Genomic DNA, 26,417 nt, shown 5'->3' with positions numbered 1-26,417 from the left:
AAAAAGATAAGAGAATTGCATCAACCTCTATCTGAGCAACCATGGCAACTTGTTAAATTAGGTCAAGATGTGGGGGCAGATAACGCAGCTTTGAAAAGCTGCTTGCGAGCTGGGTGAAGAACACATCAAACGCAAATGGAGCTTCCGCCAAAATGCACCTTCTCACCAAAGCATGCGCCTCCTAGGGCAGATACCATCAGAGATCTGCCGCGGCTGCGATAAAGCACTGTGCCACCTCCCTGGGCCACGGCAAAACAGGCCCTTGGCAACAAAACCTGAACAATATTGTCAAGTTCTTAAAGTCAACCCAGAGAGCCCTGGAGATGAAGGACGTGATCTCCCAGGCTTCACCCTTCCAGCCCTAAAAGGCGACCACCATGGCGTGTCTGTTGGGTGCTCCACCGGCTGGTGACTGGTGTTGGACATGTGCTTGAGGCATCATCTGAGTGAGAGAGGGAAAGTAGGGGTCCTGGCCGCTTTGGGACCCTGGGCTGGTAATCCCCTGCTCTGCTCATTTGGAGGCTCCACCTCCTCACCAGAGCTGCAGAGCCCAGACTTTAAGTTCCTCTGCTCTAGCTGCTAGACAGCACTTCCTCCCCCAAGTAAAGTAAAAGTAATGTCAAGCAAAGCAAAAAAAGAAGGACCTAGGAGTTCTGCCTGACAGTCCCCACACTCCTTGCTCAGCTGGCCCAAGAAAGAGGTCCAGCACTTCTCAGTGGCCAGCCTGGATTTTTTTTTTTTTTTTTTTTTTTTTCAGAAATACACTAATACAAAACAGTTTTGAGCGTGCCCAGTTCTTCTACAGTTTGTAATGCAGCATGTTCTCACTTGCTCTCGCTGTGACCTGCTTTCACAGCAACCTGGCTTCACTTTGCACCCATGCTGCGCTCCCTTTGCACAGAAAACGTAAGGTGCTGACAGGCTAGTAGGCTTTAAAAAGGGACAGAGGACATCTCTGGAGTCACATGCCTGCAAAGATCATCTGTCCAAAGATCGTTCCCAACGGTAAATGCAGGCTGTGGCGGTTTGAGGACTGAATTATTGCTTAGCAGCCTTCACAGCAAGCAAACAGTGCTCCAGCCCAAGGATTTCCAAGTGACTGCTGATCCTGGAAACCTCTGATTTTCCTCTCCCCATTTAAAGTTTCTCAAGTGAAGCAATGCAAAAAAAAATCGGGCGCTCCCGCTTATTGATCACACCGAAATGCCTGGGCCAAGGGATTATCTTCCCCGCTCAAAACGGGGTTTGAAATGAGGCAAAGGAAAATGTTATGCAGCGCAAAGCGTTTGGAAGTGTGCACTGGCACTGCATTAACCGAAGTCTCCCCTTCCTGGCGGCATGAGTCCAAGGACTCTCTTTGGGGTGCTAATACTCCTTGGCAAAACATAGGGTCCAGCCGCCGACTTCGGCTCCTCGCTCGCGGAGGGAGCTGGGAACGCCGCCTCTCTACGGGGGCGACTCTTTTCCATGAGCTACAGCAAACGTGGAGAAAACATCCCGCATGGAAAATAAAGCTCCTAGTTTTGCCAGTGCCTGCGTGCCTCAGTTTCCCCAGCTGTTAAAATGCAACCAATGCTCCTGCCCGGGCACTGGGTACCCAAAACACTTCCACGGGCCACAGTGAAAGGCGTCATCAGGAGAAAACAGGAATAAAAATTGCAAGTTGTGCTCACTGGTCTCTTTTCTTAGGAACATCAACTTACGTGGCACGGCGGAGGACGGTGTCCCAGAGCATAGCCCCTCCTACCACTCATGCCTCTCCCCACCACATCCCCCAGCCGAAAACCATTCAGGAATAGCAGAGCACACTTTTATTTTGCATAGACTTGGTCGAAACAGGCTCATTCAGCAGGCAGGGCTGAGCTTTCTTTCTAACTAAAGCTATAGCAACAAACCACTTCCTTTTTTACACATAGCTCCTAAAATTATCTCTCCACCTCTCCTCCCCTCTGCATCTCTCCCCCCCTTACAAAAAACTAGATATCAGCCCTAAGATGAGCCGTGCGTGGGAGGAGATTTCAGGGACAGTCACACCTCAGGATCTGCTCTGAACCTTTTGATGATCTTTATCTGCACAAACTATTTCCACCGCTTGGCTCCTCCGGGCCACAGCTGCTACCAGCTGGGGCAGGAGAGATCAGTATGTACGAGGGAAAGGGGAACTGACAGGAGGCTGCCCTGCGAATTTTACTTATAGTACAGGGAAAAGACAGGGCACAGAAGGACTGGAAAGGATTATCTTAGCTTTAGCTGGAAGCCCCATCCCACCAGGTCTCTCTCCATGGAGATGCCAGATTGCCGGAGGGCTGTCATATAAAAAGCCGGAGTTTCCGTGGCCTATCGCCTTCTCATCTCTCCCAGTGCAGGGAATGGAAAATGTTGGGGTCTGCTTTGGCACCATCCAATCCCTGCCTCGTACCAAGGTAAAGAGCAAAACCAAGTGCTTCCTCCATGCCAAAAGGGGAGAAGATCATTTCACATCACACACAGCAATGCTGGAAATGGAGCCGCTCCTGCCTGAGGTGGGAAACCACAAGCAACTGGTCAGCACGTTGCATAAAAGTGTCAGAGGGGGCAACAAAGGCTCTCTACCACCTTGTGTTCTCAGCAATACAAACCAGGCACCAGTTCCTACCAGACTCAACCAGGAGGCATCCAGGTGTAAATGAAAACACAAAAGGCATCAAATGCCCTGCATTCAGCCAGGTCCTACATCCACCATGAGGTTTGCAATGCCCACGCTTGAAGGACACGCAGCCTTGGGAAGCTGCGTGCTCTCAGGTGTGCCTGCATGCATGTGGCTGACCCCAGAGACACCCCAAAACCCTTCACTCACAGACCGCTGAACCAGCAACACAGACATTGGGCAACCCAGAGACGCTGGACGCTCTGCCCTCCACCGATGGAGAGGCTCTACCCAAGACGCTCAGCAGAGAGGAGGTTTCCTGAGGAGCGTGACCCTACCTGTGTAGCCAGCAAGGGCAGCAGCAGGAATGACAGGCTTGTCCTTGTTCATATCGGCCCGATCTCGAACATAGTCCTTGAAGGTGCCCTTGGGCTTGTGGTTGGGCAGGGCGGCGGGGTAGTCCTCTGAATCAAAGCTGTCGTAGGAGGGGACGCGCTGCAGGCTCTGGAAGGAGGACTGGCTGCTCCAGGACTGCGTCAGGCGGTCGCAGCTGTCGTAGCTCTCTATGCTTTCGAAGGAGTCCTGGCCGCCCAGTTTACCTGGCGAGAAGGAAGGGCATGTGAGATGTGCCTGGCCAGCACAGGGATGCTTTAGCTTGCCACGGCGGGGAGAAGGATGCTTCACCTGCCCGCTGCACCGGCAGAAGGCAACCAGGCAAACGTTGCTGTCCCACCGTGCCTCATGTCCAACCAAACTCGAAAGTACGGCCCGAAACTGGGATATTTTTATTATCTTTGTAATTCAGAGCAGGGCTATCTGAGCCCCGGAGAAGTTCAGGCAGCAAATCAAGGCAGAGTCAGGGGAAAAACCCAAAGTCCTGGCTCTCTACCCAAGACTGATGCCTGGGGCTAACTGGAAATTGTCCTCTGTTTCAAAAAGGCAATGGCAGAGAAATAATCCACTTTAGACAGATATTCAGGGCTCAGTTCAGGTGCCAAGACCTCTTCCTCTTGCTGCTGAAAGACATGGGTCTCCAGTAAGAGAGATATTATATCTGCCAGCCCTATATAAATGCCGCTCAGGCATATTCAAGGGCACTGGACACCCAGCTTCTTTACTTTTGATGTTTCCTGCAAAACTATACAGCAGCCTTTTATTGCCATATGTTACAACCAGCTTCCACCCCCAAATCCCCAAACAGCAGCAGATTTGATGGAGGAGGAGAGCAAAAGGCTGAGAGCTCAAACAGCTATTTTTCCAGTTCTGGTAAGGTGAGCACAGCTGGGTTGTATCAAGGCTACTCTCTGGGGTATTTTTAGTAAAGACCAGAACACGAGAGGCCAGATCCTCAACAGTGCTATGCTGATTTACACCCACTAGAGACAGCATAAGTATACCCTCTGTACTTAAAACAGAGAGCTAAAAAAGGATCCAAAGAACAAATTGAAATTGCGCTCTCTGATCTCCCGTACGCTGCCGATTGCTCAACATCTTTACTGACAAACTAAGAGCGTAACAGGATCATTCAAGTTCACTAATTTCCCAAACCGGGCTAAAAACAGCTGCTGGGATTGTGCAAGAACTCCTGGAGAAATTTCCACTGGCAGAGCTACCCGCAGCTTGGGCCCAGATAGTAAATCACAGGGGAACAGGAATGTGGAAGGACGCTGGCATGCTCCCCCAAATATTTGTTGTGTTGTAGTTTGAAGAGCACTTGCTGCGAAAAGACTCAACTGCCGTGGGCTCTGCCCTGATTGCTGGCCCAGAATCATTTGAAGTTTGGATCCATTGGCTTGATTCTGCTGGCAATATCCATGCTTCAAACTCATTTTATTTTTTTCTTTTCGTTTTTTTGAGAATTTCACAGAATACGCTTCAATCACTTCCTGAATCCTGCAAGGGGAAAATTAACACCGCTTTGTGCATGTTCATTAATTGGCATAACCACTTCCCTGAGAAGTCCTGCGGCACAAGCTCGTTTAGAAAAGGAATTAAAAATCTGCCAGATGAACAGCCACAGTGTCGGAGACGTGACTTGGGTCATTTCTTTGAAAATTCACCTAAATTTGACCTAAAAGTGAGCCTTTGGAAAAAATCACGCCTTGCACCTACTCAAGAGAAACTTGTTAAGAGTTTGGCAGCTACACTTTCCAACCAGATGCCCTCGCTGATAAGGCAAAGTGAAACAACTCCCATGGGAGCACAGAATTAACTCCTAAAGCGCACACAAAGAAAGGCAAAAGGTGACTGTCTGGAAAACCTTCATCCTGAATTTCCCACTGCTGAAGCGCTTGACTTCAAGACAGACTAACCTTTTAATACAGTGGAAGGTAAAGACATACGTAAATATAAATAAACGGGCCTCTGCTTTATATTAAGGCTTCTTTATGCCACTCTGGGAGGATTAATGCCACCCAAAGGCCCTTCTACATGGCTGAAATGTAGCGTTAGCGTAAGCACGGCCGTAACCTGTTGCATTTCTTCAATTGCAATCAGTATGTTGAAGTGTTTGCTAACACCAGGGGCCCTTGGTCCCCAATGCTGAGTTAAGGGCTCTTTCTTCCCTCCCCTGGAGCCTTTTTAGGCTTGCCAGTGAGAACAGGCTCAAGGTACAATTGCAAAAGCATGCCTGAATCATTGCATTTCAATGAGAATTATTATGAAATCACCTATGTTAAAGAAAAGGTCAAGAAAAGGGAAAGACACTGATGAAAGATAGCCAGAAAAACAACCCCAGAACGAGGCGCTTACCTAAAATTATAACACCGCTGCCCTTTTGGCTCACCATATGGTCCAAGTCACCTCTCTCATATTAACACTCAGCCAGCAGCAGAAGCAGAGGTAATAATACAAATAATAACTTTCCTGTCATTAGCTCTCCCAGCTTGGAAAAAGAATGAGAAACTTAAAATAAGCTCCACTGAGCAACGCGTATGTGATGCAGACCCGCAAAGGGGCTCCAGCTTTCACAGGGAACCAGCATATCTTCAGCTCTCGTTGCTGGATGAATGGGTTTAAATGTTCAACATCAAACCTGGCTCACAGCAACACATTACTATAATGAATTTTAGGCATGGGGACACCTGGATTCTATTCAGGGCGCGATCGCAGGCAGGTCAGATCTCTTCCCCGTGCCTCAGGTTCCCTACCTGGAATCAGGAGATAATGATACTCCTTTGTAAGTGACTTTGAGCTCTATGGATTAAACCTGTGCTTTGAATATATACCGTAAGCCAGATCCTCAGCCTTGCATTAAGCGATGTAATTACAAAGTAGTTGGGCATCTGGGCCCCATGTGTTCAGAATTTAATAATATTAATTGAAAAGGTATTTGGGCTCAGATCCTCAAAAGTGTTTAGGTGTTTAAATCCCATCATCTCAAACAGGAATCATGTACCTATAACTCTTTGGAGATGTAGGGTTGTAGCACAAGGATTCAGGGGGTCCTTCAGCTCTGTCGCTGACTCAGCCCATGACATCTGCATCTCCTAACAAAGCACAGGGCTTGGGTTCATCAGAACAGATTATCAGTTCAAGCAAACAGCCATCAAAATCAATGGAGATAATGGATAAAGACTTTGGATCATCAAGTGTAAAACCCTTCAGAGCCTTGGATGGTAATTCCTGATGAGAACTTGTGAAGGCATTGTGGGGTTTTGCCCAGTCTCCTAGGAAAATGAGATTTATACAACCACACAGCAGTCTGTCCTCCCTAATAACCTTAAAGCCTATTCCAACTTCACTCAAGTTTGACATCAAAGTACAGAGCCAGAAATGCTACATTTTTGCAGATGTTGTAAAAACAGGCAGCAGAGTAGAGAAAAGAAAGACCTTCTTCATGTTTTCCCTGGAGAGAAAGGTAGGGCGGGCTCAAAGCCATCAGGGAATCCATCTGGGAGTTCAACCTCGTAAGACATACGGCTTCATTACTGGCATTGCGTGATGGCGTGATGGCCTTCGTCCACCCAAAGCACTATCTCCTCCAGAAGGAGCGCTTATGTTGATACAGGTAGATAGCAAGAACCCAAGCAAACCCTGGGAGATACCCGACTTTACCTCGACTGGCACGTCCCATGCACATGTTGTCTGGCGTTACCACTTCTTGCTTGATCGTGAAGTAGTCTGTCTGCAGGGAGTCCGTCTGGACCGGGTCACGCAGGATCACCGAGGGATAGTCGTTCTCGTACTTGAGGGACAGGAGCTCTTCCGAGCTGATGGGATGGAGGGTCTGGTAGGACTCTGTGATGAAGCTGGGCTCGGAGAACTCGGAGGGAGGCACGCACTGTGCATGCTCAATGCCATAACCTGTCGGCAGAACGGGAGTGTCAGAAAGCAACCCGAACACAAACAGCTCAAAGAAACCAGAGCGTTGCTTGCTCCCCCTCCAGTGTCCCACAGCACAGTGAAATTTGAGGTCTGCAGTGCAAGAAGAGACTGCTTTTGGATATAAAATACCTGGCACAATTGGGCACTAATTTTGAGTAAGGTTTCTAAAAGCTACAGAGAGATGGTGTCTTATAATTGCAGCAATTTAAAAAAATAAGACATCCTCAACCGTCATCAATGTGCATTACTCCTCTCAAGCAAGCTGCTAGTGGCAAAAAGCTGGAAAATCATAAAGAGCGTAGTCTCAGCAAAGGAGATACAGGGCAAAGAGGTTTAACTGATGATTGTAATAGATGAGTCACTTCCACAGTCACCTCTCCTCACTGGCCAGAGCCTGGAATCCCAATTCAGGTGAGTTGGCTTTTTTTGCTGGTTCATGAAATACATTACAGTTTTCAAATGCCCTTAAAGAACATCTCCAAACCAACGGCAATGGGAAGTGCAGGAGTCCAGATTGATGACTCATCCCTTTCCTTGCGAGGCTCCTACCTAGCAATCCAGAATTAAGCCTTCTTCCCCCATTCCCTCCCTTTTTTAATAGGCTTTTAAAAATTCCCAGCGTTCTAGAGTGTTGAGGTCGCTTTTGAGGTCTGCTGAGCTACAGCTTCAAACAAATAGTGCTTGCAAAGTCAGATTATGGCATCTCAAGGCAGTCACCAAAAAACACAGATGGCTTCTAAGTAAACCCAGAACACTAGGAAAGACAAAATTACACGGTTTGCATGCTTTGCCACGACAGAGCAACGACTGCATGGTGCAGTCCTCATGTGATGCAAACAAACCTCTAAGAGGTGGCACTTTCATGCCTGGAAGCACCAGAATGATACTGATAATTGAGACTTACTAATGAAGTAGTCTGAAGTATAGCGGGATTCTGGATATGTTGTATTCACTCCATTTGCGGGGTACGGTTTTACCTCTTCTGCAAAGAGGAAAGGAAGGAAATGTCACATGTCCATAGGCATATCGTGCTTCACAAGACTTGCTGTAATACAGAGAGGTCTGAACTTCCTAAAATGCTCCTCTCTGGGTTAAACTGGGATGTTCAAAGGAACAGAAAAGAGTGAGGAGCTGAAATCCCACTGAAACAAGTGCTTGATGCACTTGGGTTCCTTTGGGAATTCTTGCTGCAAGCACGCCCAAATTTAAACAAAACAAAACCAAACCAAACAGCAACAACTTTCTCAATCAGAGGCTTCAGGTGGTTCTGAAATACTAGTTGCATAATTTCCTTGCTTGCCTTAATTTTTGTCGTCTGTCATTCTCTGCAGGATTGCTTATCACGCTTACATGTACGAGCTTGTGAAAAAACTCCACCATACAAGGACAGTTGTTTTCCTGAAAAAGCCCCTATTTTTAGACCAGCAGTAGGTGTGTGCAAGTGAGTGGGTAACGCATACCAAAACCAGCTCCTACAACCCCAAATTTATGCTAATTCCCAGCCTACGCAGCACCTTTTACCTTGCACCTGATGCAGGCAGAAGATCCCATGCTCAAAAAAGCTTTGCCACACTGTCCATCACCCAACTCCTGATACCGACTCCACTGTGTATATATGGGCAGCACGCAAAATTTTAGCCTTTCTATAGGCATAATTCACTGAGAAAGAGCACATAGCACATCAAAGCATAGACTGTCCACTTTCCATTGCTTTTTCTGAGCACTTTGGTACTCCTGGGCTTGGTGCTGAATTTGCTTTCCCATGTAAAAGCCACATTGCTCCTACCCTGACCAATTTTTCTATTAACACCTTACTCATTCCAGTATGGCATGTGGGCAGAGACACCGCCATGGGAGATTTTATTTTCTTTGCAGAGGGTAACCAAAATAAAAAACACACAGACAACTCCAGATTATGTTTATTTCTGCTGAGGCTAGAGAAGCGAACCGAAGATAACGCATGTTCGCTTGCAAGGAGCCTAATTTTGGCCCTCTCTCCTGGGGATTGCAGGGTGGAAAATATTCTCTAACAAAAGGAGGTTTTGTGCAAACAGAAAGACCTAATGAGAAATGCTCTTTTCCTCTCCCCACGGTGTCTGCCAAGGGGCAGGGTGGGCGACCACAGAGAAAGAGAGCAACCTTCAGCTATGCTTACAGTCAAGTGGAGGGCACTGCTGACTGCTGGTAACTGAAGAGGTTATTTTAGGAAGAAACTTGGAAAAATATGCCTGAAAATACCCAAATCCATGCAGGGAAAAGTCGCCCATCTGCTGCCGTTTTTAAACCCTGAGCAGCCTGTGGTACTATGAGTCACTCTCAGAAAGCGCTCACAAGGGAAGCATGTTAGCTGAAGGGACAGCAAGGTCACAGCCTGTCCCAGCATGACCCGATGCCAGCAGTCGCACCGCTATAGGTAAAGCCAAACATTTTGGGGTTAACCACCATTCCCAGCATCAACACCCCCAAGTGATGATGGTGGGTGGTTGGGGAAGATGGAAGAGACGAGGACTGGCAAGTTGGACCCTGACTCCATGGTTGAGCCTGGGGAGACCTTGATCTCTTCACGCTTCACATCCCCAGCTGCAAAGTGGAGACAACCATCTCCTCTTGCGTGGGGAGAGATGGGGCAGGGACAATTTTGCACGTTATGTTTGTACAGCACCAGCACAACAGAACTCAGATCTTGTCAGGGGTTTGGAGATGTACTACCAGTAATACGAGTCCCATGACTTACAGGGAACAGAAATTAGTCCTTGGGGTGAGGCTGGTTATTTCTTGAAGCTCTTCTTAGCTACTCTCTAAATACTTCACAGATATTGCCCTTCTGGGAAATGTGTTAAGAACCCACCATAGAAGCTAAGGCTCAGACAGCTTACGCAAGAAGTGACAAAGTCACCAGTAAAACTGAACACAGAACGGAGATTTCTTGGTTCCCAGGGCTACGCCAACAGTGTTGAGACAAAGAAATTCAGCTTTATTCTTTTTCATCCTTTTGGAAGAAAAGCTGCAACAGGCACAAAGATTTCCAGTTTCCTTATAAAAGCTCCTCTCTGTGTCAGGCCTTTTGCATCCTCGTGACTGCAGCACCCTAACACCCGCATGTGTCAATGCTATAAGGAAACATGATCCCTACTTTACTGTGAAACTACAGGCACCAAGTTCACCTCCATGCCTTGGGGAATCTGCAGGAAGAAGCAAACCCAGCTCTGATGCCTCAGTCAATACCTGCAGCACATCGCGCCCCTCTCCAGCGGGTTACAGCCCAAACAAATGAAGAAGGGTTGCAGGAAGGCATAGCTGCATTACAAGCAATGGCTTATAGCAAGGAGAAATTGGACCGACCGCAACGTTTTTCTTTGTTTGGTTAAGCTGCTTGCTGTTGATATAAGCACTAAATAAAAATTATGCAAAATAAGAAGAACAGAACAGATATAGAGTCAAAGAGCAGAAAAACAGCCTGTCGTACCCAGACCCTGGGAAGAGCCGTGTTTACCTTTTGCAAACCACAGGTAGCAGTAAAATTAGTAATCAGCAATTAACATCCATTTGTCAATGGTTTCCTGGAAGGCATAACTTTGCTCCTCCTCCCCTTCCTGCCACCAGTACAGGCCCGCTGACAAGCACGGAGGGTCGGTATGACAGCACAAGGGATATTCCAAGAAAGCAAATAGCTCTGGCCAGAAAGGAGCTAGAGATAGAGCCCAGATTTGCTGCTGTTCCTGCTCGTGGTTCAGTTAAAGGTGTTAAGCTCTTCACCTGCTCTTTCGAAACCATCCCAGGTTAAGTGTTGCTTGGGCATCCAGACACTAAGAAAATCGACACCCAAAATCAATGTGTGTCCCCCCAGTCAATGAAAATTAATGCCTTTGAACGCTGTCATGCAGGGACTGGCAGAGATGGCTTCTGTGGGGGACACAGCCACTCTTAACAAAATGCCATTATACCTTTTGGGACATGAAACAAAGAAAAGCAGCTTCCAGTCACAACTGGGAAATTAGGGTGGGATTTTGGTGGTATTGTTGTACCCAGTTCTACCGGAGGAAGTAGTAAAATTCACAACGGGAGCTGAACGAGCTGAGGAAGAATGCTTTGGAAAATCCCATCGTCGTTTCCAGGCAGGCAGAGCGTCCCTGCCCACTGTGCATTCCTGCCAAGCGGCCAGCACAAACACCCTTCCTCTTTCAAGCAGTGCCAGGATTTGCATTGCCCACTACCGCTTGGGATGCCCATTTGAAATCCTACTGGAAAGTTGGGCTTTGAAAGCTGCTTTTATTGGGATCAAAGCCCAAGGTGAACACCTCATTGCAGAGCAGGACTGCGAGCCAAAGTCTTTGGAAAGGCCCAAAAGCAGGCTAGCCAGGACGGGGTGAGCCATTCACCCTGGAGACTCCAGGACTCACCTTTCTGCAAGATCTCCAGATGTTCCCAAAGGATATCTCCCACAAAGTCAGGCGCTAGCTCCAGGAAGCACTCCTTGCCCAGGGCACAGAGGGCAGCTCCGTTCATGCAAAACTTCTGGAAATCCACTCCCTTCAGGCTAAACTCGTTCACCGCCCACATCACCCAGTCCCGCACGTGCGTCTCCGTCCACTGCTGGGGATCTGCAACAAGGGGGTGTAGAAGAGATCCATTAATGAGCAACCACAAGCCATTTCCCCAGGAAAACAGGACACAAACAGTGCTACAGCTGCACTGCACTTACACAGCCTCATCCCATAAGAGATTGGCAGTCCATTGGCATAAGGGTAAAACGTGGTGGGGGAACACTGCACCTACAGTTTGGATCAGCCCTTTTGCAGACATATTTCATACAAGGAACGAGCTTTGGATTTCTTTGGGACTCTTAAAAATCCCACCAGTTCTCTGACCCCTTCTCCCACCCATTTCTCCATTTTGCTTGGTTTCTCCCTGTCATCAGCCTCTGGTAAAGGGTTCTTGCTGCTTCTCCGTATAGTGGAGATGACTTGGAAACAGAAGTCCTGGAGCTGCCTCCAAAGGAGCATGTCCCCAGAGCTGCAAGAGCAGTCATCCCGCAGAAGTTAGCAGGACAGACAGGCACAATCTGTCAGACAGGTGTAGTTTGCAAGTGGTAGTGAAAGGTTTTGCCTGTATGTCCAGATTTTTCCAGCTCAAGCTGCCAAGGAACAAGGCAATATTACATGAAGAAAGTCAACAAAGGAGATGACAGATGTGGAGAAGGGCAGCCTGGCAGGAGGACACCATCTCTGTGGCTACCACGGTTGCTCACTGGGAAAGCATGTCTTACCTTTGGGGATTCCCAGCCGCTGTTGCTCTTTTGCGAAGCCGCTGAAGGTGGCCTTCAATGCCTGAGACATCATTTCTTTGCTGCTGGGAGTTAATAAAGGCACATCCGCACATTCCATATCTGAAAGAAGCGGGAGAGAAAAATGGTCATAAGGACATGGGACTGGGAAAGATGACAGGAGTCATGCTGGCCATGCTGAATTGTCAAAAAAACAGAGAAATCTTTTATTTCTTCTGAAATTTTCACACCCAGACCCTCTAGCCCTACACCTAAACCCTGCAAGTCCATGAGAAGGCTTCTTAAACATAAGAAAAAGAATCTTGTGCTTATAATAAGCCTGTACTTAAAGGGCATAAACAAGCCATGTCTGGTAAGCTAGGTTACATAGTGCACATGGTCTCCCCACAAGCCAACCACGAATGCGCTACTGGAAATTCGACGGGGATATCAAAGACCTTTCCAGACATCAGCCTGCTGGGCTTCATCACCCCAGGTAGCGTTTGGAGCCTGGGAGATAGCTGAGCAGCTCCCGACGCCAATGAAGGTAAAGAGTCTCACACCATGGTGAACAAGAAAGCAGGGAGAAAAGCATCTCTGAGTTACCGCTCCACCTCTGGGCATCCCCATCCAAAGAAAAACAAAAGGAAAAAAATAATTTTAAAGAATCACAGGCAATCCTGGAAAAAGTAAGCTGACAGCAGGCTGAGGCAGGATGCAGAACCGGCAGAAAACCCATTCGAAGAGGGAGGGAAAACAAAGAGCTGGAAAATCCCACATTAGCACAGAGTTACATCATGCGCAGCCCATAGCACGGAGCGACGCGATTCGGGGTGAGTCACTGAACAATGCTCAGCCACCCCCATGGGAGAGCGCGCGGCCAAGTCAAGAGCCAGGCCTTGGAGTAAGTCCTGATGAGAAGCAAAGCTCCTCCTTTCTTCTTTTTTTTTTTTTTTTAGTTTTTCTAATTTATTTGGAAGGAGGCGGATATTTGTAGCCAAAGAGTTCACAAACAAAAGCAACCATTTAAAAAAAACCCTCCTCAATCTGAACAAAGGTTTGCCTCTTTTTCACATATTTTAAGCATTCCTGAAAAACATCTTCCACAGAGAAGGAAAGCCTCATACAACCACCATCTCAAACGACTGAACTTTATCGGTCTCATAGGTAAATCTTCCACCTGAGGCTGGTTTATTACTGTAGCCTATTGGAAATTTTTCAATGAAAACTGTTCTCAGTGGAAAAATGACAACATGCGCAAGCTCTTTTGGTGTTTTCATGAATGTCTGGATGTAGACATCAAAAATCAAAGAATTCTCTGTTTTGTGGAAACCCCAGCCACCTCGGCTTACCATCGCTCCAAGTTAATTTAAGCTCTGATTTAATAAGCCATTATACCTGCAAAATGCTGGCGAGCGCCTTGTTTCAAGCAGCGTTGAGTGCATCCCTAATGCAACGGCGAGTCAGGGCTGGAGACAGCACTGCAGCCGCCGAGCACGGGCAGCCCAGTGCAACAACGCTGCTTTCCAGTCTGACCCAGTCTGGGGTTCCTGCTCCGCTCAGGTCCTCCACAGTCAAACTTGTGGGCATCATTTAAAGTCCAAAGAACATAATGTTGGGGTTTTTTTGCAAGTGGGAATCTGGGGGTTGGGTCAATAAGCATCCACGTGCAGCTCTGTAGCACAGGGTGAGGTTGACCACGCTGCAAAGCATCCCCAAATCATCAGCTGGATGCACCAAATGCAATTCCATCACCAAGCCAAACAGAGCAACTTTTCTGTCTCCATCTTTGCACCTTCCACCTACCATCCCCAAGTAAAAGGCATGCAAAATCACCCCCCTCCATTTGCAGCTCCCTCTAATGTTAGTCACCAAGGCACTCAAGTAATGCTTTGCACGACTCTTTGCTCAGGTAGGACTAGTAAAATTCCTGACACCGAGCCTCTCGGGACCCGATTCCTCCCCCTAACCCCACCACATAAATCAAGGATTGCCCGCCACAGTGGAAGTATCAGGACCTTCGAAAGCAAATAATACATTCAAAGGCTATTTGGCAAATTACACTTCATTATTTACTGGATTTGGCTGGAGAGGGCACAGAAAAATGAGCAGCCACCCTCGCTATCTCTGTTCTCCATCTGCTGCGTTGAGATAACACTGGGAGAAAGTGGTTCAGTGCCCCTTTCCCTTCATCCTCATGTTACATTTTAATGCTTTGCTTTCTGTGCTCTGTGGTTACAGGGACCACCCAGGAATCCGCTCCCCTCCGCCGGCTGGTTAAACGGCAGTTCACTGCTCCCGGGTGCTATGGGAAGATGAGTCAGAGTTAGCCTAAGAAAACGCTTCTAACCCCAATTTTTACACTGAATCACTCATGAAAATCTGTGTGGAGATGACCTCCTCAGGCAAGCCACGAAGAGCAGCAGGGCAAGGTGAGGTGCGTGCAAAATCGTATTTTTATGTCCGCAATACAAGCGAGTATCTATCACCGAACCCCCCTGTTTTCTCCTGCAGGATTCCCAGGGTTGGGTTTGCACATACCCAGCGAATCAATTTTTCAGTAGCGGGGGATAAGGTTTCGGTTTAGTAAGGTGAACGCTGAGCTCTGCACAAACAACATGTCAAAACAGGGAAGACTTAAAAGTGATTCCCTGGGAGAGGTCATCGGAGAAGCAAACAGTCTATTTTCAAATTTAAAAAAAAAAAATTTAAAAAGCAAAGTGCCAGAGGAGGGTTTCTATTTAAACACCAAAATAAACCAAATGTGCATTTCAAGGCTTCTCCTTCAAAATACGTTGTACTCGGCAGATTTAGGATTGAAACATCATGTACTTTTTTTCCTGTTAGATCGTAGCTACTAGTTAAAATTTCTTCAGAAAACAAAACAGCCAAAAAGCCCCAAGCCTGCAAACGCTTGCAGAAGCCTTATTTTAGTCAGCAGTGTCCCACATCTACAGAAAAGCTCACACGTGTAAAACTAAACGGTGTTTGTAAAGCTCTGCATACGTGTTTGCGGACAAGTCTTAGCCGTGTGATCTGAAAGAGACGGGGGGGACAGGCAGTTTTTAATCTAAATTCAGCCTCTGCTGGTTTTGAGATACTGAATTTACTTAAATATCATTTTCTTTGTTAATCCCTGCGTGTCCGGGGAGCACGATGGGCTCTACCTGGCTCTGCCTGATGCAACTTTGCTGGGTGCAGGGGAGTTACTTCCCAGGGAGGAGAATCAAGCCCTGGTGATGTCCTCCAGCACCCGCAGACAAGTCTTTCGCCTTCAGTTTGGGACACCTAAAGGTCAGAGCCAAGCAGAATTTCAGTAACAAAAGCAACCCAGGCTTAGCTCCCCCCGGTTTCAGCTTTCACTGCCATCTGAAACCTGTTTCCAAGATTTTAATCAAATCTTGCACAAATAAAATGTCTCCTTTTGTGTACCTCCTGCCATCCACAAAGTACACACACACATGCATGCGTGCGCACACACGGGCTCGGAAGAAATGTATGGGAAGGAGCATCAGCCAGCACCAAACCCAGCTGTTACACCCAAGCTCAGTTCAGAAATTTCAGGGTTTTAATCCAAAAAGCAAGCGCAGCAGCGGGGGCCAGGCGACCACGGCGTTGCATCCCAGACTTGGTTTGCTGTATCGTTTTTATGACGCCCATTAAAGCCTCATCGACACGGCTGCCACGTGCGGTTTGCTGCCTAGATGCCATGTCCTCCTCTTGCTGCCGCTGCACTGACAGGGAACTGCATTTGATTTTCCTCCTGGGAGACCAGGCAGGGTGTTATGGTTTGATTTTTAAATACTAACAGGAGTTGCAGCCGCTCTGGAAAATTATGTCACCAGCATCACCAGCATCTGTAGAGCAGAGATAAGTAATTTGCCTTGCACAGTGGGAAGGCAGAGAAGGACATCTATTCATCTGGCTGCAGCTTTCCAAAGCAAGGAGGGATCTGGGGGCTCGGTTTGAGACCCCGGAGGCTTCTCAAAACCAGACCCCTATTTTTCCTCCAGCTCCCTGACATCCCTGGGGACGGGACTTCAGAAAGACAAGAGGAAAATAACAACCCTGACACTGCCGAGAGCCAGCACTGCATCCCTATATAGGTTTCATGCTAAGGGGGATCTGCCCAAAACCCACCACCCCACTTGTGCTAGGTGTTGCACCAACAGATGTGGAGCCTGAGAGAAAACCAGCCAGCAAACGGACACAGAGGCCAAGATCACCGAGTTCATCTCCCAGCCAAATTCCCACTCTGCTCTCACCAGGCTCCGCATGTATAAACTATTTCTACGCATCTGATCTTTTTAAAGGACTACGATTTACAAACTTTAGGGATTTTGACCTTAAAACGCAAGCGACTCTGCTGCACGCCAAAGCATTAGCATCTGATTGCATAAGCAAAATAAATGGCAGTAAAGGAAAAAAAGATGCTCTGAGCAGGAGGATGGGAGCAAAGTCATTTTTCAGCCGAGTTTCCACTCGGGGTCAATGCCTCTTTAAAGCTCCCCTCGGCCACTCACTTTTTTTCCCATCAAAAGCCCCAGTGTGTCCTTGTCTGGTCCCCGCTATTTTACCCGGTAGCCTGCGTGTAAATGGATGTACGGCGGGTCAGAGTGGAGCCAGCTGACCCGGCGGCCTCCTCCTGCCCTTGCTCTGATGGATGGACACCAAGGTCAGGAACCTAACATGCTGTTGTCTCAGGTAAAAGCCCGCTCCCTGCCCAGCCTCCTTGTCCTCCCCTTCCCAGGCCTGAGACTAACCCCGCAGTATGCTGATACCGTGACAATTTCGGGCCCTTTGGTGGCTTGAAAGAGGCATGGGGACAACTTTGGGAGAAGATGTGTGTTGGTTTCAAATCAGACCATTTGCAGAGAGTCCAGAAAAATCACCTCTCTAAGACTGTGCATCCAAGGGCTGCACAAATTTGTGCCTATCTCCCTCAAAAGACCTCAGTCCTTGAGCCCTGAGCTAGCTGAGATCCTCCTCTGAGCCCCTATGCACGACAGCCACCAGTGATGCCCCACCTTGAGGTGTCCATGGTCCAGGACATCGCCCCACCCTGGGTGTCTGTGATGGAGCAGGAGGAGTTTCTCAGAGGCTCTGCAAGGAGCAGCATGGATTTGCTCTCCTACCCTCTTCCCACGTGCCCACAGCGAGCCCATGACCACCAAGCCCCAAGACTCCCCATCTCCAGCCCGCACCAAGCCCAACGCTGCCCGAGCTCGTCCCCCTGCCGCGCCGAGCCCCCTCTATCCCAGCCTTCACGAGGACCAAAACCAGGGCAGACTTAGTGATGGGGGAAGCTGAAACACAGAAGATTTCCCAACGTCCCTCAGCTGGCAGGGTTCAGCAGCGGAGAAACCTTTCTCAGGATAAGAGGAGGCTGGGGAGAGGGGGGCCAGGAGCTGAGACCCTTCCCACGCTCCCCGACAAAGCAGCCCGGGCACCGTGGAGGCACCATCTCCCCATCTCAGGTTTCCACCACCACCACCAGGCACTTCCACTCCCCCCGGGGGCAGCTTTGCCTTTCCCAGGTGCCCCCCGCTCTGGAGCGGGGACGCCCGGGCAAATAACCCCAGCCGAGCCCCCTGTTATTTAGGCAGGATTAGGCAAAAATTTGTCTGCACTTTTGAACTGTTTTCACAAGCGTTGCCTCTCACTCCCACGCAGGAAGCAGGAGAGGAGCCGGCCTGTTCCAATTAGGGCTCCTCGGACCGAAAGGGCAGCGAAATTCAGGGCGGGGGGAAAGGGAAAGCGGGACAGAAAGCTGGAAAAAAGGGAACAGAGGGAAATCTGGGAAGCAAGGACGGATGGGGAGAAGGGGTGAGCACAGGGAGAGCCGTTTGCTGGGGAGGTGGGGATGGGATGGGAGGAGAGAGGCAGAGGACCGGGCAGTACGGAGGGGAGATTTGGTTCCCCTTCCTGCAGCAACTCGCCAGAGACTGGCCTTGCTTCCCTCTGCAAGGAATGGCACAACAGGCACAGACATTTGCTATTTTAATTTAAAATAAATATATTTCTTTTAAAAAAAAAAGAAAAAGAAAAAGAAGTCTTTTTTTTTCTCCTTCAAGCAGTGAAAAATAAATACTCTGAGATGAAAGCTGGGCTTCAAGAGAAAAACAAGAGAGGAAACCGAAAGCCCACACTGCTTAGCGCTGCAGAAAGCACAACAAAGCCGGCTTTCTTCCGGCATTCAGCAGCTTTCTTATGGAGATGTGGTGTGTCATGGGGGCGAGCTCTTCCCCTAAATAAAGAGCCTGAAAACTGTCTTCCCTAAATGCAGATAAAAGCATTGCTTCCAAGTTTGGACTCTCGGCACTTAGAGCATCACAGGGAGCGAGGAAGGGGAAAGGTTAAGATGAGGGTGAGATGTTCGGATGCTCTCCTCGGCCTCAGGCTTTGGGGTAAATTGCTTCACCCCTCTGTAAAATGGAGACACCCTTGCTTGGGTGCAAGCTTGCTAGAAGAGGGTGCTCGGGGGAGACATGCCCACGAGGAAAACTGGACACAGAGCAACCAAAAGGTGAAGGAGGGTTTGTTTTGGCTCTGGGTATCTTGCAGCTGGTGAGGAACCAGCAACACCGGCAGGTGAAAGGATGCTTCACCCACTATCCCAATGCTATCAAAGTCGCAGGCTTCACCGTCCGAGCCTGCCTGCTGCCCTCATTCAGGCTCCTTTCTGCTCTCTCTCTCTCCCCCTCAGCTTTATGATGTGGGTGTTGGACGGAGATCCTGGGAAAGCGGCATCCCCTGCAGTCCCAGGAGCTCGCAGGGGAACAGCAGCCTGGTGGTCAGCTCGCTTGGTCCTCCCCAGCTTTTGTGGGGGAGAGGAGGGAAAGAAGTGCTAGAGAAACCCCTGGACCGAAGCTAAGCAAAACCACAGGGCTTGAGTCAATGCTCGCTGCAATTACAGGAAAGTTTCCCCAGCCTCAGCAGACAGGGACAGGACCTACGGTTCGTCTTCCTACAGCAACTTGAAGCGGGGCTTCCCTCGGTGGAGGGCTTCGCTCCGTCCTCCCCATTTCAGCTGCTGCAAGGAGCACAGATGGATAAAAGCAAGCACTGGGGAGATGCGGCCACCTCTGAGGCTGGGGAACGTGGCCACGGTTTAACACCACTTGTCAAAACTATGCAAAGCAGTCAGCAAAAAGATTTTTCCATCAAGACGAAGCAACAGCAGAGGTTAGGCTGTGCAAAGAGACCGTGGTTTAGCTCCAGCACTGTCGTTAACTCAACACAAGCCCCCCCCACAAAGGCAAACACTATTGAATCAGCTTCAAAACGGCTTCTGTCACTTTAGATTTAACAGCATCGCAACTAAAAACTTGCGCAAGCCTTTTCCAAACCCGCCGGCCTGACGGCAGTTAATTAAACCCGTGCAAAACCCATGCGGAGGCTGAGCTCCCAGGTCAGCGCTCTGGTGATAGCCAGACCAGGAGGCTGCAGCCAACGCAGAGGCAGCGAGGAACAACCTCCACGTGCCCAAACCACTCCTGCTTGGGAGTCGAAACCTCTTCTTGCAGCAGTCAGGCCCTTATCGCCCTTCACCCTCCCGCTTTCCCAATCGAACATCACATGAGCCGGGGCGTCCTCTCTGAAGATAGGATTAGCATCTCACTTTCAGGCTTGCTTGCCTCCGATCCTTCCTTAGCAGGGCTAGGAGGACACTCCCTGCCTCGCGCAAACCTAAGAGACATGCTTCCCCTGTGATAATTCACTCTAATCCCCGCTAACTGCGCTGCTAAAGAGCTCTAATCCCCATGCACAGGCACACACGCAGTAATGGGAGCACGGGGTGGGCTCAGCAAAGCCTGTAATGGACACCCAGCCCCGACTGAAAGGAGGTCAAGTGTAAATAGCAAGTCCAGGTCATGCCCGTGTCAGCTGCCCCGCATCAGTGCTCCAGCTCCGGGAGATGCTCCTCTGCAAACAAGCGGCTAAAACTCGGCTCCTCACACCCCGAGTCCCAGCAGCGAAGCTCAAATTGCCCAACAGCAATGAGAAAAAAAGAAAGAAAAAAAAAAAACCTCCAAAAACCCAGCGATCCCCACCGAACAAACAACTAGATATTCATTTGCTTCTTGGAAGGGTGCCCGAGGTATTCAAATGGCTCACGCCTGGGACCAGAAGCCTCTTGAAATTCCTCACTCTCTTCGGGCTGGGCTGGAAGCCCTGCAAGGCCAGCCGTGCTGGCTTCACCGCCCCGGAGGTTTCCACAGCCACAAGAGCATGGCCTGAGCCCTCCCAAAGCAAACCCACGGCTGGGCTCTGGCACTCCGCAGAGGAGACAGTGGTCCAGGTCATCCACACCCAGCGCTTCCCACCATCCGCGAGAACATACATTTCTTCCCAGCCAGGTTAAAACCAGGACTTTGGCTGTTTTCACCTCAAATCTCTGGCTGATGATGCCATTTCTGGCATCTTCGATGAAGAAGTGACGCGACTGGAGGATTTGTCCCAAAAGAAGGATGCATCCCAGTACCCTAACATAGATTTACCCTGGGCTGCAAAAGCACACACAGGATGCTACCAAGGTACTACTGTAATCACACCCGAGCAGTTCAGATTGAGCATTTCTCTATCCAAACAAGCCCTCACTCTCTCCTCCAGATATTAATCTCCCTCTCCTTCATCATCTGGGGATACAGACAGACATGCAATGGGGATTCAGCTCCAACACCTCCAGCTGCTTGCTCCGGGGAAGGATGGGACTGCCAAACCACACGTGATAGTCTCCCAGAAAAGGGAGAGCAGAGATTTTGCAAGGCCGGGTTGAGGTTAATCGGCAGTGCATTGTGCGAGGAAGATGCTGTCAGGATCAAAAGTGTGAAAAGGGAAGGCTGAGATCTCTTGGCAGGGCTGTCCCCTCACAATAGGGATAAGGGCCAAGGAAACTTCACTCATGTTGAGCTCTTTCATCAGCCCACGAAGAGATCCCAACCACTCTAAGTCGGCTCAAACACACCTGAAGAACGTGCTGTGCCAACACATTCTGTAAGCAGCTACGCATGACCTCACAGCTCAGGATGGTTTCATTGCATATCCACGGCCATGTGAAATGACTCCGTGCCCAGAATGAAAAATCAATTATTTGTGCTGCCCATCACCACGATACAACACACTTCTGATGTAGACCGACTCCACAGATGTCCCTGCTGCTGGGAGCCCACTGGTCCTAAAAAGGAGCCTCAATTCTCCTTGCCTCAGGAAGGGAACAGACATGCAGATGCTCAGCCAAATGCCTCTAATCTGTCTGTCCCAAGGAATTCCCCAACCTTCACTTCATTTTCAGCCCAAGTCCTGCATAAACTGATCTCTCTGTGTCCTGGTCTTAGCCCTTGCCCCCAGGCTGAGTCAATGCCACGTCATGCCAGACACGAGGGTACCACATGGCAGGACACAGTCTGAAGTGCCCTCAAGCTAGGATGATGTTCAACCCCCAGAATATCTCCCTCCACATCAAAGTCACTCCCCTCCACTCACCAGCTCTCTCATTCATAAACCAAGAATGTTTGTTAAAGCTGGAAGGGCTGGATCTGCTGTGGAGACACGTTGGTGGTGTTCACACAATAAAAGTGCCCATCAGTCACGAGTGGAAGGTGCCCACATGTATTCCTACAGCATTCCTCAAGCCCAGGACATCTCCACATGCTGCAGAGAGCACGAAGCCCATGATGCAGAAGGGATCAAGCCGATGACGAGGAAGGGAGGCTCGGCAGCTCCGGGTCACCGGAGCATGCACACTGCCCCAGGGCGGCAGGGTATGGAGGCGAAGCTTGCCACATCGCTCTGCAGCTGCAGATTCCTGCCGCCCGTCCCACCCCCACCTCCGCAGCCTTCCTGGCCAACCCTTCCCTTCAGGGCAACGCCAGCCAGACGTACAGCCAAGCCGGCAAAAAAACGTGGCTGATTGCTCAATGGGAGGGTGCAAGTTGCAGCGTATCACATCCCCCATGGATTGCAGAGGGATCGCTGCTGCTGCCTTACCCAGCGAAAGCCCTTCTTCTAATATTAGGCTTTTGATAGCATCTTTTTTTTTCTCCATACAGCAGGGAGTGTTTCGGCTCTGCCCAGGAAGCGCAGGCAGCACTCGATGAGCAAGGCGAGTGTGTGCGGAGGAGCAGAAGAAGCCCAAGAGCTTTACCCTGTCCTCACCTGGTGACCATCAGGTCCCCATCTCACCACCTCGTCCCTTTCTGCCCAGGAACCTGCCACCGCACACGAGGACTCCAGGTCTGTCCTCCCTTATCAGGCCGAGCTGTCCAGCTGTCTTTGCAGTTACCAAAGGAGAAGAGGAGAGATTAGGATATTTAGCTTTGAAATCAAACAAATAATTGCACAGGCTTTTTGTAAACAGATCAGGGTTGGGAGGTCAGAGCGCGGCTGGTAAATCTCAGCACTGTTTGCTCTGACTAAATAATATTAGACCAAGGATAATCAATCATTTTCATCAACAAAATTATTTATAACTCTTTAGAGCAACTAGTCAACTCTGCTAGCAGCTGCCAAGAAATGGCAGGTAGCGTAACGATCCACATACCTCTAATTCCCCTGCGCTAGATATGGATTTTCTTCTTTGCATCGCTGGATTTACTGCCACTAAAGACTTGCACTTGCAAGTACCTTGACCCCTCCTCTCTGAAGGTATCCTTCCCCTCTCTCTGTGGCTCACAAATACACACAACAGCCCCCTGCAGCTAAAATCAAAACCAAAGTAGCTCGCAATATTCACTGCACACTCCAAGCATCTTCCCTACGCTAGCTGCATCTCTCAGCGCAGCATGATTTAACAGGAAGGGAGAAAGAACCAACTAAACAGAAGAGGTAAAAGATGCTCAAAGCAAAGGACCTGCTCTCTTTGCTTTGCTGCCCGAGCCAGCCCCATCTCCTCGGTTGCCCAGGCAGCCCTCAGGGTTGTGACTCCACTAATGCCACCAAACGACACCATCCATGTCCCAGCCCATGAACAAGAGCCACACATGCTCTACACCCATTGCACATTGAATGCTTCCACCCACCGGCCCTGAGACTGCCGTGCTTTGCACAGCAGCAGATGACCCCCCCCAGCAGCCACACACGGGGGAGGATTTTGCTGGCTAGGCTGAAAGCCGTGCAAGCCAAGGTATTGCTGGGGCAAGGCGAACGAGGGTCAGCTTCACACCGGCCTTGGGGCCAGGAGGGGACAAGGGACAAGGCCATCCCTGGATTCTGCCTGCCAGCTTGACACTGTTTCACCTCCCTGTCCCCAAAGAGCGAACCAAGCTGCTCAGCTCCTCCGGTGATGGAGGCCAGAAAGGGCCCTGGGAGAAACCTGGGAACCAAAACTCTCCAGCCCACGCCAGAGAGAGTGCCTCAGAAACACTGGTGCCAAACCAATTTCATTTCACAACATCCCAGGAACGATTCTCCTGGTATTATTTATTTTTAAGCAGACAGGAAACAAAGGCAAAGAACAAGGGGATTTTCCCAAGTACACCAGGCAGCTGAAGAGCCCCGAGATTAAGCCTCCTCCATCCCAGGGTGAGCACAAAGCTCCTGGGCTTTGCCCCTTCTGGGCTATACCATGCAACCTCCAGGTTATCAAGCATTCCCATGCAAGGGTTTTCCCAACCAACCCCGGGAAGGTCTTCTTTTCCAGCTCCTCCTTCTAGGAAACTTCCCACCAGGGAAGGGACCAGCGCAGAGACTGGGCCAAACAAAGCCCTGGGAAGACGAAGAAGGTGGGAGTGAGCTGGGGAGGGCGGCCAAAGACAAACTAGGCTGCCCCATCAGCTTCAGTCATCCCCATCCCAGAGCCAAGGGTTGTCCGGGACGGGGATTATGTCACCTATTGGCCTCAGCCCGGAGAGACGGGAGAGCAAAGGGCGGGCAGGGATAAATCAGAGAGGCTGGAGGTGCTCGGATTTGCCCAGAGGAAGCCCAAGCTTGGAAATCTCAGCGAAGGCTGGGGGGAGAGAGGCTGAGACACTCGCAGCCCTCGCATCCACCCCGCATGCAGCATCCGGAAGCTATTAAGGAATTACAGCCTCTCTGGCCCCGAGCCTTCCCCGGCAGAAGTGCCTGGGAGCAGATGGTGAAAGGGCTGATTGAATTCGGCTGCTCAGGCCAAGAGGCTATTAGGAGGAGACGTAAATGGAGGAGGGGGTGGAGGGGGTGTCTTTGGGCGACTCAGGAGCCGGGAGCCCTTGCCAGGAACTCTGGGAATCCTCCACCGACTGTAACAAGCTTGGAGGAGCTTCGGCAGGGCCCTGGACGGGTGGCTTGGGGGTGCAAGCCTCCCTGCTGCCCTCAGCGGCTCGGCCCCGAGCTCCTGCTGCTTAGGGGCTGGGGTGAAACTGTAAGTATATGGGGAGCAGGAGCCACAGACTGGTTCCTCTCCCCAGGCATCTTCATCTCAAAAGGCAGCACGGCCGCTGCGGTGGACGGGCACCCTTCCAGGGAGGCAGGACGCCCGCAGAGACCTGTGTCCCTGTGGTCACAGCCCCAGGAGCTGTGCGCTCCCGAGCCTTGATCCCGGTTGTACGAAGGAGGTACGAGAGCTGTCAGCTCAGCAGCCCTGCCCACCCACGGGGCCAGCCTTCCTCCCAGAAAAAATGCAGGTTTGCAAAGATCCTCGATTCCCAACCTGGTCTAATCCCACCCCATTCCCAGCACCCGTGGGAAGGCACTGGGCATGGGACCAGACCTCCCAAAGTGCCTTCAAAAGGGGATGGGATTCAAGTGACTCTGGTTGGGGAGGAGGTGGGGGAAAAAGGCCAGGGTGAGAGAGACACTTAGGATGAAAAAAAGCCAACAGGCAAAAAAAGCATAAATACGATTCGCAAGTCATCCACGGTGCCAGCCCTGCTGAAGGTAATGCCAGTGTCTGAGCAAAAACACTGATGGAAGAACCAAAATTGCGTGGGGACAAAGGCAGGGTTTAAATCCCTCCCTGGGAAGACGGGGAAGAAAAAGGAGGAATGACCCAAAAATCAACACAACCTCGAGCTCTGGGCTCCCTGCCCTGGCAAGCCAGCTCCAGCTCCCCACACCCCTGTACCCTGGCGGGGGGACAGGCACCGGTTCCGGGGCCCCCACGCCACCCCCTCGTCTCCAAAACCATCCCTCTTTTTCCAAGGGAGAAAGGTCCAATAAGTCCCCCTGGGCTGCCTTGGCTGACTGCCCCGGCTCCCCGAGGTTGGGAAATCGGGAGCCTCGTCAGGGCTTTGCCGGAGGGGCCGGCACGGAGCGCTCCGTGACCGTAAGGGGATCTTTTCGGAGCAATCTTTTCCGAGACAAGTCATGAGATTATTTCTTGCCTGGAATTTGCTCCCGCGGCTCCCATCGGCCCCGGACTGCTGAGTCAAGAGACCTCCGGGGCTGTGCCCTCCAGATGAGTAAATAAATTGCCATGGGGAGTGGTGGTGCGGCTGGGGGATGGCGGGGGGGAACGGCGCCCCGGTGGGGCGCGGAATGAAAGGAGGGAGGGGACCCGATGACTCCTCGAGCCTTCGGCCGAGGACGCAGCCTGGCTTGGCAGCCGGCTTCGCTGCTGCTTTGCAACGCACCGAATTAGTCACCAGATTAGCGAGCGCAGTTACACATGCTGGCGCACAGCTGTTTAAAGGCACATTATCCCTCCCCTTTGCTTTTCTTCTTTTTCTCTGGGGTTTTCCCCCCCCCCCTTCTTCCCTTTTTTTTTTATTTTAAATTTTTTTTAGGCCTAATTCCGGCTTTCAATGAGTGCTTGGGACCAGCAGCCAGTAAACTCCTGGGGAAGCCAAGGAAGAGGCAGCCCTCGATCATAGCCTGAAGATGCCAAATGGCTTGGGCTAGCAGCGAGAGGGCTGGTCCAGCCCGAGACCAGCTCAGAGCAGGGGCAGCCCCCCGCTCCCTGCCGAGCCCCCTTCCCTCCTCACCCTGTTGACATTACCCTGGTCCAACGGGCAGCCAGGTCACTCTATAGGATCCATATGGCCCCGGCAGCTCGCAGCTCGGCCGTTTGAAACCAGGAACGCGCGCGAGTCATCCAGCTCGAAGGCAAAACAGGCGCACGGCCGGGGCCTTTCAAGTTGCAAGCTTTAGAGCCAGCTTCAAATCTGGAGCCGCTTAAAGGGATGGAAACCAGCCCCAGTGACTAACCACCCCGCCGGGCCACGGCTACTGTGACAGCTCCGAAACCCCACTGCTGACGCTGGAAAGCGAAACTTTCCCAGCACC

The 26,417-nt window shown here is 50.4% G+C and overlaps 1 protein-coding gene across 4 annotated transcripts in view; it reads right to left on the bottom strand.

Annotated features, from left to right (window-relative positions):
- ETS1 (ETS proto-oncogene 1, transcription factor) overlaps positions 1–26,417 on the bottom strand; it is a 70,703-nt gene that overhangs the window by 9,111 nt on the left and 35,175 nt on the right. For 2 of the 4 annotated variants that reach the window (XM_050910924.1, XM_050910925.1), the window contains 5 exons: positions 12,219–12,338; positions 11,353–11,553; positions 7,857–7,934; positions 6,683–6,931; positions 2,965–3,225 (listed from right to left, as the gene is read on the bottom strand). In XM_050910924.1, coding sequence (XP_050766881.1) covers positions 2,965–3,225; positions 6,683–6,931; positions 7,857–7,934; positions 11,353–11,553; positions 12,219–12,338 — 909 coding nt within the window. The remainder of the gene's footprint in view (positions 1–2,964; positions 3,226–6,682; positions 6,932–7,856; positions 7,935–11,352; positions 11,554–12,218; positions 12,339–26,417) is intronic. The other 2 variants (XM_050910926.1, XM_050910927.1) reach the window with 2 other exon arrangements.

This window comes from Gymnogyps californianus, chromosome 25 (assembly GCF_018139145.2).
Source record: "Gymnogyps californianus isolate 813 chromosome 25, ASM1813914v2, whole genome shotgun sequence".
In the NCBI taxonomy this organism is placed as follows: domain Eukaryota; kingdom Metazoa; phylum Chordata; class Aves; order Accipitriformes; family Cathartidae; genus Gymnogyps; species Gymnogyps californianus.
Note: the sequence above shows the minus strand (reverse complement) of the source record. Positions and strands in the feature narration are given on the sequence as shown.